Source organism: Eleutherodactylus coqui, chromosome 2 (genome assembly GCF_035609145.1).
Source record: "Eleutherodactylus coqui strain aEleCoq1 chromosome 2, aEleCoq1.hap1, whole genome shotgun sequence".
Classification (NCBI taxonomy): domain Eukaryota; kingdom Metazoa; phylum Chordata; class Amphibia; order Anura; family Eleutherodactylidae; genus Eleutherodactylus; species Eleutherodactylus coqui.
This window is the reverse complement of record NC_089838.1, coordinates 2597007-2614874: the sequence shown is the minus strand read 5'-3', so window position 1 is coordinate 2614874 and position 17868 is coordinate 2597007. Positions and strand designations below refer to the sequence as shown.

General features: G+C 47.4%; 1 protein-coding gene across 1 annotated transcript in view; it reads left to right on the top strand.

Annotated features, from left to right (window-relative positions):
• The window catches only part of LARGE1 (LARGE xylosyl- and glucuronyltransferase 1), a 446230-nt gene that overhangs the window by 284300 nt on the left and 144062 nt on the right, over positions 1–17868 (top strand). The window contains exon 6 of the mRNA XM_066590172.1: positions 17590–17761. Within this exon, the coding sequence (XP_066446269.1) occupies positions 17590–17761 (172 nt within the window). The remainder of the gene's footprint in view (positions 1–17589; positions 17762–17868) is intronic.

The following is a 17868-nucleotide window of genomic DNA, read 5'->3' as shown; positions in this document are numbered from 1 at the left end:
TTCCATCCTGCAAACCTTCAGTGCTTACCTAAATACTCTCAGCCCCTCAGCTTATTAGTCTCATTTGCATAAGCAAATTAGGCTGCATTGTTCTTGTGCAACATTGAATTTATCCTAATTAGACTGGGGACGAGCGGTGTCCCTAATTATTAACACTGGGTTGGACACTCAGTTGCTCGGTTAATCAGGGCGGTTTTCCTCTCGTCGGTACATTAACCTTTTGCGGTAGGAAGAAGGGGTTTATGATGAAGGTGAAGGGGCGCCGAGGATGGGGGCTCGTGGCTGAAGGGGGAATGGAGGATTGGACAAGGGCAGCCAATGGGAATCCAGCTCTCATGATTTGTACTGACATTTATGGGCAGCAGCCTCAGTGCCAGCAGAGGGCGCTGGAGGAACTCCTTAATAGGCTGCAGGGACTTTGCCTTATTTGAAGGCCCTGCAAGTGCTGTGAGGGCACTAGAGTCATTGTAACTACTGTGGGGGCACTAGAGTCATTGTAACTACTGTGGGGGCACTAGAGTCATTGTAACTACTGTGGGGGCACTAGTGTCATTGTAACTACTGTGGGGGCACTAGAGTCATTGTAACTACAGTGGGGGCACTAGAGTCATTGTAACTACTGTGGGGGCACTAGAGTCATTGTAACTACAGTGGGGGCACTAGAGTCATTGTAACTACTGTGGGGGCACTAGAGTCATTGTAACTACAGTGGGGGCACTAGAGCCATTGTAACTACAGTGGGGGCACTAGAGTCATTGTAACTACAGTGGGGGCACTAGAGTCATTGTAACTACTGTGGGGGCACTAGAGTCATTGTAACTACAGTGGGGGCACTAGAGTCATTGTAACTACTGTGGGGGCACTAGAGCCATTGTAACTACAGTGGGGGCACTAGAGTCATTGTAACTACAGTGGGGGCACTAGAGTCATTGTAACTGCTGTGAGGGCACTAGAGTCATTGTAACTGCTGTGAGGGCACTAGAGTCATTGTAACTACTGTGGGGGCACTAGAGCCATTGTAACTACTGTAGGGGCACTAGAGTCATTGTAACTACTGTGGGGGCACTAGAGTCATTGTAACTACTGTAGGGGCACTAGAAGTGTTGTAACTACAGTGGGGGCACTAGAGTCATTGTAACTACAGTGGGGGCACTAGAGTCATTGTAACTACAGTGGGGGCACTAGAGTAATTGTAACTACTGTGGGGGCACTAGAGTCATTGTAACTACTGTGGGGGCACTAGTGTCATTGTAACTACTGTGGGGGCACTAGAGTCATTGTAACTACAGTGGGGGCACTAGAGTCATTGTAACTACTGTGGGGGCACTAGAGTCATTGTAACTACAGTGGGGGCACTAGAGTCATTGTAACTACTGTGGGGGCACTAGAGTCATTGTAACTACAGTGGGGGCACTAGAGCCATTGTAACTACAGTGGGGGCACTAGAGTCATTGTAACTACAGTGGGGGCACTAGAGTCATTGTAACTACTGTGGGGGCACTAGAGTCATTGTAACTACAGTGGGGGCACTAGAGTCATTGTAACTACTGTGGGGGCACTAGAGCCATTGTAACTACAGTGGGGGCACTAGAGTCATTGTAACTACAGTGGGGGCACTAGAGTCATTGTAACTGCTGTGAGGGCACTAGAGTCATTGTAACTACTGTGGGGGCACTAGAGTCATTGTAACTACAGTGGGGGCACTAGAGTCATTGTAACTGCTGTGAGGGCACTAGAGTCATTGTAACTGCTGTGAGGGCACTAGAGTCATTGTAACTACTGTGGGGGCACTAGAGTCATTGTAACTACTGTAGGGGCACTAGAAGTGTTGTAACTACAGTGGGGGCACTAGAGTCATTGTAACTACAGTGGGGCACTAGAGTCATTGTAACTACTGTGAGGGCACTAGAGTCATTGTAACTACAGTGGGGGCACTAGAGTCATTGTAACTACTGTGAGGGCACTAGAGTCATTGTAACTACAGTGGGGGCACTAGAGTCATTGTAACTACTGTGGGGGCACTAGAGTCATTGTAACTACTGTGGGGGCACTAGAGTCATTGTAACTACAGTGGGGGCACTAGAGTCATTGTAACTACTGTGGGGGCACTAGAGTCATTGTAACTACAGTGGGGGCACTAGAGTCATTGTAACTACAGTGGGGGCACTAGAGTCATTGTAACTACTGTGAGGGCACTAGAGTCATTGTAACTACTGTGGGGGCACTAGAGTCATTGTAACTACAGTGGGGGCACTAGAGTCATTGTAACTACAGTGGGGGCACTAGAGTCATTGTAACTACTGTGGGGGCACTAGAGTCATTGTAACTACTGTGGGGGCACTAGAGTCATTGTAACTACTGTGGGGGCACTAGAGTCATTGTAACTACTGTGGGGGCACTAGAGTCATTGTAACTACAGTGGGGGCACTAGAGTCATTGTAACTATTGTGGGGGCACTAGAGTCATTGTAACTACAGTGGGGGCACTATGGGGCTCTGCAGCTGCTGTGAGGACACCATTGGGCACTGCAGCCAGTCTCAAGTGCCCCCACTATGAGGCTTTGTAACTATTATGGGGGCACTAGAGTCATTGTAACTACAGTGGGGGCACTAGAGTCATTGGAACTACTGTGGGGGCACTATGGGGCTCTGCAGCTGCTGTGAGGACACCATTGGGCACTGCAGCCAGTCTCAAGTGCCCCCACTATGAGGCTTTGTAACTATTATGGGGGCACTTGAGCCAATGTAATTACATGGGGGCAATGTGGGTTCTGTAACTATTGTGAGGATACCGAAACAATAACCGGGTTCCTTATATAACATCTGTAACTACTGTGGGGCTTTGGAGCCATTGTGACTAGAGATGGAACAATAAAGCTATTGTAACTCTAGTGGGGGCACTATGGGGCTCTGTAGCTACTGAGAGGACACCTTTGGGCACTGTAGCTAGTCTTGGAGAACATTGGGGGTCTGTAACCTTCATGGGGACACTAGAGCCATTGTATTTATAGAGGGGACACAAAAGCCATTTGTTACTACCATGGAGACACTAATCTAGTGGCACTAGGACCTTGTAAATACTGTGGGGGTATTATGGGGTTCTGTTAGTACTGTGAAGACTGAAACAGGCTCTTGACGGAGGTCTTGTATAACAACAGTCATTTTTGGGGGGCGCTATGTGTCTTTGTAACTGCTGCAGTGACACTACATACAGTATGTGAATGCTGTAACTACTGTGGAGGCACTGTAAGCATTGTACGGGCACAAGGGAATATTGTAACTACTTTGGGGACATTATAAGTATGGTGGAGCAATACTGGGCCCTGTAACTACCGTGGGGGCCAAAGGGAACCATTGCAACTAATGTGGGGTATTTTAATGGGGCAATATGTGGGCACTGTAACTACTAGAGGGGCACTAGTGGGCATTGCAACTACTTTGGGTACAATACCATTTTGTGAGGGCAATATTGTGGCTCTGTAACTACTGTGGGGGCAGTATAGCTATCTGTAACTACTATTGGGGCACTATGGTTATCTGTAACTACTGTGGGGGCACTATGGTTATCTGTAACTACTGTGGGGGCAGTATAGCTATCTGTAACTACTATGGGGGCACTATGGTTATCTGTAACTACAGTGGGGGCACTATGGCTATCTGTAACTACTGTGTGGGCACTATGGTTATCTGTAACTACAGTGGGGGCACTATGGCTATCTGTCACTACTGTGGGGGCACTATGGTTATCTGTAACTACTGTGGGGGCACTATACCTATCTGTAACTACTGTGAGGGCACTATGGTTATCTGTAACTACTGTGGGGGCACTATGGTTATCTGTAACTACTGTGGGGGCACTATAGCTATCTGTAACTACTGTGAGGGCACTATGGTCATCTGTAACTACAGTGGGGGCACTATGGCTATCTGTAACTACTGTGGGGGCACTATGGCTATCTGTAACTACTGTGAGGGCACTATGGTTATCTGTAACTACTGTGGGGGCACTATGGTTATCTGTAACTGCTGTGGGGGCACTATGGTTATCTGTAACTACTGTGGGGGCACTATGGCTATCTGTAACTACTGTGGGGGCACTATGGTTATCTGTAACTGCTGTGGGGGCACTATGGCTATCTGTAACTACTGTGGGGGCACTATGGCTATCTGTAACTACTGTGGGGGCACTATGGTCATCTGTAACTACAGTGGGGGCACTATGGCTATCTGTAACTACTGTGGGGGCACTATGGTTATCTGTAACTACAGTGGGGGCACTATGGCTATCTGTAACTACTGTGGGGGCACTATGGTTATCTGTAACTACAGTGGGGGCACTATGGCTATCTGTAACTACTGTGGGGGCACTATGGATATCTGTAACTACTGTGGGGGCACTATGGTTATCTGTAACTACTGAGGGGGCACTATGGTTATCTGTAACTACTGTGGGGGCACTATGGTTATCTGTAACTACTGTGGGGCACTATGGTTATCTGTAACTACTGTGGGGGCACTATGGTTATCTGTAACTACTGTGGGGGCACTATGGCTATCTGTAACTACTGTGAGGGCACTATGGTTATCTGTAACTACTGTGGGGGCACTATGGCTATCTGTAACTACTGTGGGGGCACTATGGTTATCTGTAACTACTGTGGGGGCACTATGGTTATCTGTAACTACTGTGGGGGCACTATGGTTATCTGTAACTACTGTGGGGGCACTATGGTTATCTGTAACTACTATGGGGGCACTATGGTTATCTGTAACTACTATGGGGGCACTATGGTTATCTGTAACTACTGTGGGGGCACTATGGCTATCTGTAACTACTGTGGGGGCACTATGGTTATCTGTAACTACTATGGGGGCACTATGGTTATCTGTAACTACTGTGGGGGCACTATGGCTATCTGTAACTACTGTGGGGGCACTATGGTTATCTGTAACTACTATGGGGGCACTATGGTTATCTGTAACTACTGTGGGGGCACTATGGCTATCTGTAACTACTGTGGGGGCACTATGGTTATCTGTAACTACTGTGGGGGCACTATGGTTATCTGTAACTACTGTGGGGGCACTATGGTTATCTGTAACTACTGTGGGGGCACTATGGTTATCTGTAACTACAGTGGGGGCACTATGGTCATCTGTAACTGCTGTGGGGGCACTATGGCTATCTGTAACTACTGTGGGGGCACTATGGCTATCTGTAACTACAGTGGGGGCACTATGGTCATCTGTAACTACTGTGGGGGCACTATGGCTATCTGTAACTACAGTGGGGGCACTATGGTCATCTGTAACTACTGTGGGGGCACTATGGTTATCTGTAACTACTGTGGGGGCACTATGGCTATCTGTAACTACTGTGGGGGCACTATGGCTATCTGTAACTACTGTGGGGGCACTATGGTTATCTGTAACTACAGTGGGGGCACTATGGTCATCTGTAACTGCTGTGGGGGCACTATGGCTATCTGTAACTACAGTGGGGGCACTATGGTCATCTGTAACTACTGTGGGGGCACTATGGTTATCTGTAACTACTGTGGGGGCACTATGGCTATCTGTAACTACTGTGGGGGCACTATGGTTATCTGTAACTACTGTGAGGGCACTATGGCTATCTGTAACTACTGTGGGGGAACTATGGCTATCTGCAACTACAGTGGGGGCACTATGGCTATCTGTAACTACTGTGAGGGCACTATGGCTATCTGTAACTACTGTGAGGGCACTATGGCTATCTGTAACTACTGTGGGGGCACTATGGTTATCTGTAACTACTGTGGGGGCACTATGGCTATCTGTAACTACTATGGGGGCACTATGGCTATCTGTAACTACTGTGGGGGCACTATGGCTATCTGTAACTACTGAGGGGGCACTATGGCTATCTGTCACTACTGTGGGGGCACTATGGCTATCTGTAACTACAGTGGGGGCACTATGGCTATCTGTAACTACTGTGGGGGCACTATGGCTATCTGTAACTACTGAGGGGGCACTATGGCTATCTGTAACTACTATGGGGGCACTATGGCTATCTGTAACTTCTGTGGGGGCACTATGGCTATCTGTAACTTCTGTGGGGGCACTATGGTTATCTGTAACTACTATGGGGGCACTATGGTTATCTGTAACTACTATGGGGGCACTATGGCTATCTGTAACTACTGTGGGGGCACTATGGATATCTGTAACTACTATGGGGGCACTATGGTTATCTGTAACTACAGTGGGGGCACTATGGCTATCTGTAACTACTATGGGGGCACTATGGTTATCTGTAACTACTGTGGGGGCACTATGGTTATCTGTAACTACTGTGGGGGCACTATGGTTATCTGTAACTACAGTGGGGGCACTATGGTCATCTGTAACTGCTGTGGGGGCACTATGGCTATCTGTAACTACAGTGGGGGCACTATGGTCATCTGTAACTACAGTGGGGGCACTATGGCTATCTGTAACTACTATGGGGGCACTATGGTTATCTGTAACTACAGTGGGGGCACTATGGTCATCTGTAACTACTGTGGGGGCACTATGGCTATCTGTAACTACTGTGGGGGCACTATGGTTATCTGTAACTACTGTGGGGGCACTATGGTTATCTATAACTACTGTGGGGGCACTATGGTTATCTATAACTACTGTGGGGGCACTATGGTTATCTGTAACTACTGTGGGGGAACTATGGCTATCTGTAACTACTGTGGGGGCACTATGGCTATCTGTAACTACTGTGGGGGCACTATGGTTATCTGTAACTACTGTGGGGGCACTATGGTTATCTGTAACTACTATGGGGGCACTATGGTCATCTGTAACTACAGTGGGGGCACTATGGTTATCTGTAACTACTGTGGGGGCACTATGGTCATCTGTAACTACTGTGAGGGCACTGTGGTTATCTGTAACTACTATGGGGGCACTATGGTTATCTGTAACTACTGTGGGGGCACTATGGCTATCTGTAACTACTATGGGGGCACTATGGTTATCTGTAACTACTATGGGGGCACTATGGTTAGCTGTAACTACTGTGGGGGCACTATGGTTATCTGTAACTACTGTGAGGGCACTATGGCTATCTGTAACTACAGTGGGGGCACTATGGTTATCTGTAACTACTGTGGGGGCACTATGGCTATCTGTAACTACTGTGGGGGCACTATGGTTATCTGTAACTACAGTGGGGGCACTATGGTCATCTGTAACTACTGTGGGGGCACTATGGCTATCTGTAACTACTGTGGGGGCACTATGGTTATCTGTAACTACTGTGGGGGCACTATGGTTATCGGTAACTACTGTGGGGGCACTATGGTTATCTGTAACTACTGTGGGGGCACTATGGCTATCTGTAACTACTGTGGGGGCACTATGGTTATCTGTAACTACTGTGAGGGCACTATGGCTATCTGTAACTACTGTGGGGGCACTATGGTTATCTGTAACTACAGTGGGGGCACTATGGTCATCTGTAACTACTGGGGGGGCACTATGGCTATCTGTAACTACTGTGGGGGCACTATGGTTATCTGTAACTACTGTGGGGGCACTATGGTTATCGGTAACTACTGTGGGGGCACTATGGTTATCTGTAACTACTGTGGGGGCACTATGGCTATCTGTAACTACTGTGGGGGCACTATGGTTATCTGTAACTACTGTGGGGGCACTATGGCTATCTGTAACTACTGTGGGGGCACTATGGTTATCTGTAACTACTGTGAGGGCACTATGGTTATCTGTAACTACTGTGGGGGCACTATGGCTATCTGTAACTACTGTGGGGGCACTATGGTTATCTGTAACTACTGTGGGGGCACTATGGTTATCTGTAACTACAGTGGGGGCACTATGGTCATCTGTAACTACTGTGGGGGCACTATGGCTATCTGTAACTAATGTGGGGGCACTATGGTTATCTGTAACTAATGTGGGGGCACTATGGCTATCTGTAACTACTGTGGGGGCACTATGGTTATCTGTAATTACTGTGGGGGCACTATGGTTATCTGTAACTACTGTGAGGGCACTATGGCTATCTGTAACTACTGTGGGGGCACTATGGTTATCTGTAACTACTGTGGGGGCACTATGGTTATCTGTAACTACTGTGGGGGCACTATGGTTATCTGTAACTACTGTGGGGGCACTATGGTTATCTGTAACTACTGTGGGGGCACTATGGTTATCTGTAACTACTGTGAGGGCACTATGGTTATCTGTAACTACTGTGAGGGCACTATGGTTATCTGTAACTACTGTGGGGGCACTATGGTTATCTGTAACTACTGTGGGGGCACTATGGTTATCTGTAACTACTGTGGGGGAACTATGGCTATCTGTAACTACTGTGGGGGCACTATAGCTATCTGTAACTACTGTGGGGCACTATGGTCATCTGTAACTACTGTGGGGGCACTATGGCTATCTGTAACTACTATGGGGGCACTATGGTTATCTGTAACTACTGTGGGGGCACTATAGCTATCTGTAACTACTGTGGGGGCACTATGGTTATCTGTAACTACTGTGGGGGCACTATGGCTATCTGTAACTACTGTGGGGGCACTATGGCTATCTGTAACTACTGTGGGGGCACTATGGTTATCTGTAACTACTGTGGGGGCACTATGGATATCTGTAACTACTGTGGGGGCACTATGGGTTTCTGTAACTACTGTGGGGGCACTATGGTTATCTGTAACTACTGTGGGGGCACTATGGTTATCTGTAACTACTGTGGGGGCACTACGGTTATCTGTAACTACTGTGAGGGCACTATGGTTATCTGTAACTACTATGGGGGCACTATGGTTATCTATAACTACTGTGGGGGCACTATGGCTATCTGTAACTACTGTGGAGGCACTATGGATATCTGTAACTACTGTGGGGGCACTATGGCTATCTGTAACTACTGTGGGGGCACTATGGCTATCTGTAACTACTGTGGAGGCACTATGGATATCTGTAACTACTGTGGGGGCACTATGGCTATCTGTAACTACTGTGGGGGCACTATGGTTATCTGTAACTACTGTGGGGGCACTATGGTTATCTGTAACTACTGTGGGGGCACTATGGCTATCTGTAACTACTGTGGGGGCACTATGGTTATCTGTAACTACTGTGGGGGCACTATGGTTATCTATAACTACTGTGGGGGCACTATGGTTATCTGTAACTACTGTGGGGGCACTATGGTTATCTGTAACTACTGTGGGGGCACTATGGTTATCTGTAACTACTGTGGGGGCACTATGGCTATCTGTAACTACTGTGGGGGCACTATGGTTATCTGTAACTACTGTGAGGGCACTATGGCTATCTGTAACTACTGTGGGGGCACTATGGATATCTGTAACTACTGTGGGGGCACTATGGATATCTGTAACTACAGTGAGGGCACTATGGCTATCTGTAACTACTGTGGGGGCACTATGGTTATCTGTAACTACTGTGGGGGCACTATGGTTATCTGTAACTACTGTGGGGGCACTATGGATATCTGTAACTACAGTGAGGGCACTATGGCTATCTGTAACTACAGTGGGGGCACGATGGATATCTGTAACTACTGTGAGGGCACTATGGTTATCTGTAACTACTGTGGGGGCACTATGGATATCTGTAACTACTATGGGGGCACTATGGTTATCTGTCACTACTGTGGGGGCACTATGGTTATCTGTAACTACTGTGGGGGCACTATGGTTATCTGTAACTACTGTGGGGGCACTATGGTTATCTGTAACTACTGTGGGGGCACTATGGTTATCTGTAACTACTGTGGGGGCACTATGGCTATCTGTAACTACTGTGAGGGCACTATGGCTATCTGTAACTACTGTGGGGGCACTATGGCTATCTGTAACTACAGTGGGGGCACTATGGTTATCTGTAACTACTGTGGGGGCACTATGGTTATCTGTAACTACTATGGGGGCACTATGGCTATCTGTAACTACTGTGGGGGCACTATGGTTATCTGTAACTACTGTGGGGGCACTATGGCTATCTGTAACTACTGTGGGGGCACTATGGTTATCTGTAACTACTGTGGGGGCACTATGGTTATCTGTAACTACTGTGGGGGCACTATGGCTATCTGTAACTACTGTGGGGGCACTATGGTTATCTGTAACTACTGTGGGGGCACTATGGCTATCTGTAACTACTGTGGGGGCACTATGGTCATCTGTAACTACTGTGAGGGCACTATGGTTATCTGTAACTACTGTGGGGGCACTATGGCTATCTGTAACTACTGTGGGGGCACTATGGTCATCTGTAACTACTGTGAGGGCACTATGGTTATCTGTAACTACTGTGGGGGCACTATGGATATCTGTAACTACTATGGGGGCACTATGGTTATCTGTCACTACTGTGGGGGCACTATGGTTATCTGTAACTACTGTGGGGGCACTATGGTTATCTGTAACTACTGTGGGGGCACTATGGTTATCTGTAACTACTGTGGGGGCACTATGGTTATCTGTAACTACTGTGGGGGCACTATGGTTATCTGTAACTACTGTGGGGGCACTATGGCTATCTGTAACTACTGTGAGGGCACTATGGCTATCTGTAACTACTGTGGGGGCACTATGGCTATCTGTAACTACAGTGGGGGCACTATGGTTATCTGTAACTACTGTGGGGGCACTATGGTTATCTGTAACTACTATGGGGGCACTATGGCTATCTGTAACTACTGTGGGGGCACTATGGTTATCTGTAACTACTGTGGGGGCACTATGGCTATCTGTAACTACTGTGGGGGCACTATGGTTATCTGTAACTACTGTGGGGGCACTATGGTTATCTGTAACTACTGTGGGGGCACTATGGCTATCTGTAACTACTGTGGGGGCACTATGGTCATCTGTAACTACTGTGAGGGCACTATGGTTATCTGTAACTACTGTGGGGGCACTATGGTCATCTGTAACTACTGTGAGGGCACTATGGTTATCTGTAACTACTGTGGGGGCACTATGGCTATCTGTAACTACTGAGGGGGCACTATGGCTATCTGTAACTACTGTGGGGGCACTATGGCTATCTGTAACTACAGTGGGGGCACTATGGTTATCTGTAACTACTGTGGGGGCACTATGGTTATCTGTAACTACTATGGGGGCACTATGGTCATCTGTAACTACTGTGGGGGCACTATGGCTATCTGTAACTACTGTGGGGGCACTATGGCTATCTGTAACTACTGTGGAGGCACTATGGTTATCTGTAACTACTGTGGGGGCACTATGGCTATCTGTAACTACTGTGGGGGCACTATGGCTATCTGTAACTACTGTGGGGGCACTATGGTTATCTGTAACTACTGTGGGGGCACTATGGCTATCTGTAACTACTGTGGGGGCACTATGGTTATCTGTAACTACTGTGGGGGCACTATGGTTATCTGTAACTACTGTGGGGGCACTATGGCTATCTGTAACTACTGTGGGGGCACTATGGTTATCTGTAACTACTGTGGGGGCACTATGGCTATCTGTAACTACTGTGGGGGCACTATGGTCATCTGTAACTACTGTGAGGGCACTATGGTTATCTGTAACTACTGTGGGGGCACTATGGCTATCTGTAACTACTGTGGGGGCACTATGGTCATCTGTAACTACTGTGAGGGCACTATGGTTATCTGTAACTACTGTGGGGGCACTATGGATATCTGTAACTACTATGGGGGCACTATGGTTATCTGTCACTACTGTGGGGGCACTATGGTTATCTGTAACTACTGTGGGGGCACTATGGTTATCTGTAACTACTGTGGGGGCACTATGGTTATCTGTAACTACTGTGGGGGCACTATGGTTATCTGTAACTACTGTGGGGGCACTATGGTTATCTGTAACTACTGTGGGGGCACTATGGCTATCTGTAACTACTGTGAGGGCACTATGGCTATCTGTAACTACTGTGGGGGCACTATGGCTATCTGTAACTACAGTGGGGGCACTATGGTTATCTGTAACTACTGTGGGGGCACTATGGTTATCTGTAACTACTATGGGGGCACTATGGCTATCTGTAACTACTGTGGGGGCACTATGGTTATCTGTAACTACTGTGGGGGCACTATGGCTATCTGTAACTACTGTGGGGGCACTATGGTTATCTGTAACTACTGTGGGGGCACTATGGTTATCTGTAACTACTGTGGGGGCACTATGGCTATCTGTAACTACTGTGGGGGCACTATGGTCATCTGTAACTACTGTGAGGGCACTATGGTTATCTGTAACTACTGTGGGGGCACTATGGTCATCTGTAACTACTGTGGGGGCACTATGGTTATCTGTAACTACTGTGGGGGCACTATGGTTATCTGTAACTACTGTGGGGGCACTATGGCTATCTGTAACTACTGTGGGGGCACTATGGTCATCTGTAACTACTGTGGGGGCACTATGGTTATCTGTAACTACTGTGGGGGCACTATGGTCATCTGTAACTACTGTGAGGGCACTATGGTTATCTGTAACTACTGTGGGGGCACTATGGCTATCTGTAACTACTGAGGGGGCACTATGGCTATCTGTAACTACTGTGGGGGCACTATGGCTATCTGTAACTACTGTGGGGGCACTATGGTCATCTGTAACTACTGTGAGGGCACTATGGCTATCTGTAACTACTGTGGGGGCACTATGGTCATCTGTAACTACTGTGAGGGCACTATGGTTATCTGTAACTACTGTGGAGGCACTATGGCTATCTGTAACTACTGTGGGGGCACTATGGTTATCTGTAACTACTGTGGGGGCACTATGGTTATCTGTAACTACAGTGGGGGCACTATGGCTATCTGTAACTACTGTGAGGGCACTATGGATATCTGTAACTACTGTGGGGGCACTATGGTTATCTGTAACTACTGTGAGGGCACTATGGTTATCTGTAACTACTGTGAGGGCACTATGGTTATCTGTAACTACTGTGGGGGCACTATGGTTATCTGTAACTACTGTGGGGGCACTATGGTTATCTGTAACTACTGTGAGGGCACTATGGCTATCTGTAACTACTGTGAGGGCACTATGGTTATCTGTAACTACTGTGGGGGCACTATGGTTATCTGTAACTACTGTGGGGGCACTATGGTTATCTGTAACTACTGTGAGGGCACTATGGCTATCTGTAACTACTGTGAGGGCACTATGGTTATCTGTAACTACTGTGAGGGCACTATGGCTATCTGTAACTACTGTGAGGGCACTATGGTTATCTGTAACTACTGTGGGGGCACTATGGTTATCTGTAACTACAGTGGGGGCACTATGGTTATCTGTAACTACTGTGGGGGCACTATGGTTATCTGTAACTACTGTGGAGGCACTATGGCTATCTATAACTACAGTGGGAATATAGCAGGCATTGCAACTGAGGAGATACTACAACTATGGTGGTAACAATAGGGGAGCCTGGTAGGTACTGTAGGGGCACTATGGTTACTTATGACAACTGCGGGGGCACTGGGGTAGATAAACTAGGGCAAGACTACACAGAAAAGAGTAAATGTACGTTGGTGATGCATTCAAGCGCCCGGTCACAATTTGGTGTCCTGAACCAGCACCAGCAGTGGGCACCATGCAAGCTCCGTGTACCCCCCTTAATACATTCCATTAGGATGCTACCCTCTAGTGGGCACTGCTGGAACAGCATTGAAATGTTACTTGTTAGAATCTCTTATTAAACGTAACAGTTGCAATTGACGAAGATCTTTACGACTTTGTAACTGCAGGTTATAAAATGCAAGTGCGCTGCAGAAGACCCGTCTGAGAACGCCGGCGCCTCTCTCAGGGAGAGGTTGGGTGCTGCTGGCATGTAGTCATGGAGTTTGGGGCACGCCGTGGCGAGCGCTCTTACCGGCGCTGCGTCGCTCTTCTGGCTCGATGCTTCGCCGCCTCCTTCAGCAATTAAAGCACTTGGAACACAAATCATTGGCTGGGGCTGTATCATCCAGCGGGGGCGCTACTGGAAGCGCCATGGATCCCCAAGTCTCCTATGACAAGCGATACCTTGTTGTAACATGTTCTGCATGAAAATATCACCAACCGCACCAATCTGCCCTGAAGTTGTGCGGCATCAGGCGCCCGTGCCAGTTTTCAGACTTTCATCCATTGGCGCTATACACTAAACAATTAGGCTCCTGCTTGGGGTGCGGACGCTCGGCCAGGAATAGGGTTTTCTCGCTGTATTAATACATCATTGTTAACCCCTTGAGGACTCAGACTTCTTTGTTTTTCATTTTGTTTTTTTCCTCCACACTTTCTATCGTCGCGGCTCTCCGCGGCGCAGTATTTGCGGGACGAATTCTATTTTTCAGGGATACAATTTAACGTCCCATAGAATGTACTGAAGTGGAGTGAAATGGAAAAAAATGCATTTCCACCACCTTTGGGGGGGGGTCTTGTTTTCATGGCGTACACATTGTGGCAAAAATGGCGTATTAGCTTCGTTCCATGGGTCGGGGCGATTACAAACATACCAAATTCATATAGTTTTTTTTTTGCTGTACTACTTTTGAAAAATGAAATATTTTCGACCGCCACCCTCTGACCGCCATGACTTGCTCATCTTACTGCTGACATAGTTGGTGAGCGCTGTTTTTTTGTGGGGCGTCCTGTTTTCTTTCAGCCACATGCAGGACTTGAACTTGTGATCATTTGATCACTCAGCCAGAAGATATCAGCACTTTAGGGTTGGCACTATGTGGTAGCAGGCAGAGCACCTTAAGGAATACCGTTCTGGCAGGTACCAGCGGCACGATACCTGGACCCTAAGGGGGCACTCCAGTGGAAACACATTCTTCATCCCTGCCCACTCACCTGACTACCTGTCACAGTCTGGAGGTCTCCTATGTGTATTCCAGCTCATTCCCTGCAGTGCAGCCCCCTGTCTCATGCCTATAAGGCACCATCTGGATGGTGAAAGTTTTCCTCTCAGTTTCACATCTATCCAATGATGAATCAGCACAGCATTAGGTGAGGCTGTACCATTTCTGACTGCTGGAGGGATAGTTTAATTATCACTGCCTTCTGTATTCGCCTAAATAAGCTACAGACAATAAGTATCCAGTCAGGAGGATGAGCTGTGATCTCCTCTATTATACCTGTGTGATCATCATCAGTAACTGTGATAGGAGTGCCTAAGCAGTTTCTATGGTAGGTCCAAGTAACAGCATCACAAAGACTGAGTAACTGACTAGAAACTGAACACATAACCCCAAGGAAGTCGGAGCTGGCGGGAACCGAGATCACATGACCATCTGAGCAGAAAGAGGCCGGGAGCTTCAGACAGAGAGGAATAACTAAGGGCTCATTCACATCAATGGTAGGGAGTCCTGGACCCCCTAGCTGAACGGTTCCATCTTATGACAGAACCGAACGGTGCCAGACAGACCCCCATTGACTATAAAGGGGGCCATTCGATTTTCAGAGAGCATTGTGCCAGAATGCTTGCTGCACGATCTTGTCCTGTTTTCTACCAGAAATCAGCAATGAAGATTCAGAACAGAACCTCCGACACTGATGTGAACGAACTGTAACCAAGGTAACACTGGATGACTTATATATACGGGAGGGGTAGCTATATCATACATGAAAAACAGCTTTGGTGGCACTTTAAGGTAGGAAATATGTGGCGGGGGTACCAGTCATGGCAGATACTGGCACCTTGTGTACAAGCACATGTGGTGGCAGGTATCGGCACCACACAAGGGGTTCCATTAATTTTTGAGACCTCTATCTACTCTTGGAGAATTAACGGAACCGCATAGTTGCCAACTGCCCTACCTTCACCCTAAAGAGTTCCTGTCGTTCTGGATTGGTGAGTCGAAAGAGAATGAAGTCAGGAAGTATCTCTGTATGTATGTATGCTGATTGGGTGACCTAAGATGCCTCGCCATAGCTTCCAGTGGTAGTAACTTCAGTATGAAGAGCAGCTCTGAAGCTCAAGCTGCTGCTGTTCACGAGTGAAGCACTGTGCTTCACAAATGTAAGATGAGTTCATGTAATCGAGGCTGGTATGAGCACCACCCGAACCTGGGCAGATCCCATGGATGACAGTACCAGTTCTAGCTGCATGTAGGACCTGGGCAACCCCTACCTCAGGGAATATTAGCCCTGCCCAGATGGCTATGGACCACCAAGCCCTATAGGTGCCACCATCTACCCAGGTTTACCCAGTCCTTGTGGCGACATAGATAGAGGGTAGACTGTGTCTTTGGGCGGCTCTTTAATCTAGTATACGGGAGCCCATCGCCCGCATTGTCCTACATGCAGTATGTGACCTCCATAGAATCAAATTATAAAGCTCTTTAGAAAATCAAGAAAAAAGTGCCCCCCCCCCCCCAATGGATATTAGTCATCCGAATCCACATCACCCATCTCAACGCCACCTGCTGCCAACACGACCCGGCGACAGTGAGTAAAGATATGACGTATGCATCAAGCCCCCGGGCGATGGAGGGCCATGTGACAGTAACCCCACGACAACAGTGATAGCTGTGGCCATAATACATCCATAAAGTGCTGTATCCTGCTCCCTGGTGGCAGCCGCTTCGTTCATTGCAGCGGCGACCTCTGTGGAGGAGATAATATGATAATGTTTCGCTTGATGTGACGGTAATACGTATTTATGATACCGCTACTTGTGTTGCATCCATCCCTTGATCTTGATTACTTACTCTCGGCTGGCTCCGGAGTGATTCTCGCAGGCAGGTAACTGGATGCACATATTACATGAAGAGCGGGGGGGGGGGGGTTCGCTAAGTAAGGGAGGAATAGCAGCTAATAGGAGATCCCGCTGCCTTTGATGTAGTTCTATAAGGTGAGTCAAAAGTAGGAAATAGCCTGGGTTAACCAGGGCCAAAAACATATGGTGGAGGTCATGGGGGTGTAGGGGGTCAGTCAAACTCTGACCGTTGAGCGGATGCTGTCTGCTTTCAAATTAGTCTTGAGATATGGGTACCCATAGACGACACAAATGGACAACCACATGCTGGATGAGTTGTCAGAGTGAAGTGAGCTTTATTTTCAAAGTGCAGAACTTTATAGAAACAGAAAATGCTTGCGTAAGATCTAACCACTGCGCATGTCCGAACCTGCTGGACACCTGGACTTTCTTAATGAACAATGCATATCTTTCAAAGCCGTCTCCTTCATAAGCAATGCGTCAATGTCCGATGATAACTGTATCAACAATATGTTCCCAGGCGCTTCTAAGCAAAGGGAGTAAATTTCTCTAGGACAGAGAGAACGCTGATTACACACACGGGAACATATCCAAGGTCATTATATCTGAGATTTAACATTCTTCTAAGTAATAAGTGAAATTTGTACAAATACATGTATTTAGCAAAAGCAAAGAATACAAAATGGAGTCGCTGTAGTCAATGATTAATACACTTATCAATTTAAAAAGGCATAAACGTGAATTAACCCCTCACAGGGGCCACGGCCGTTTTTGATCTTTATGACGTTATATCGGTCATATCTTAAGGTCTCGTGTCGATATCTTTTCTCCCCAGTCTGAAGTTTCGTGGATTCCTAACAAACATTACTCAGGAATTTATGGGCTCATGAAGTTGGTGCTCACCAAGACTCTGCCGGCCAGCCTGGAGCGCGTCATCGTCCTGGACACCGACATCACGTTTGCCACAGATATTGCCGAACTGTGGGCGGTCTTTCACAAGTTCAAAGGTCAGATGCTGATTTATTGTGTTTAATTGCTATATATTTATAATCTATCTATCTATCTCACATCTATCTTTCTCTTTCTCCTTCTTTCTCTCTTTCTCTTACTCTCT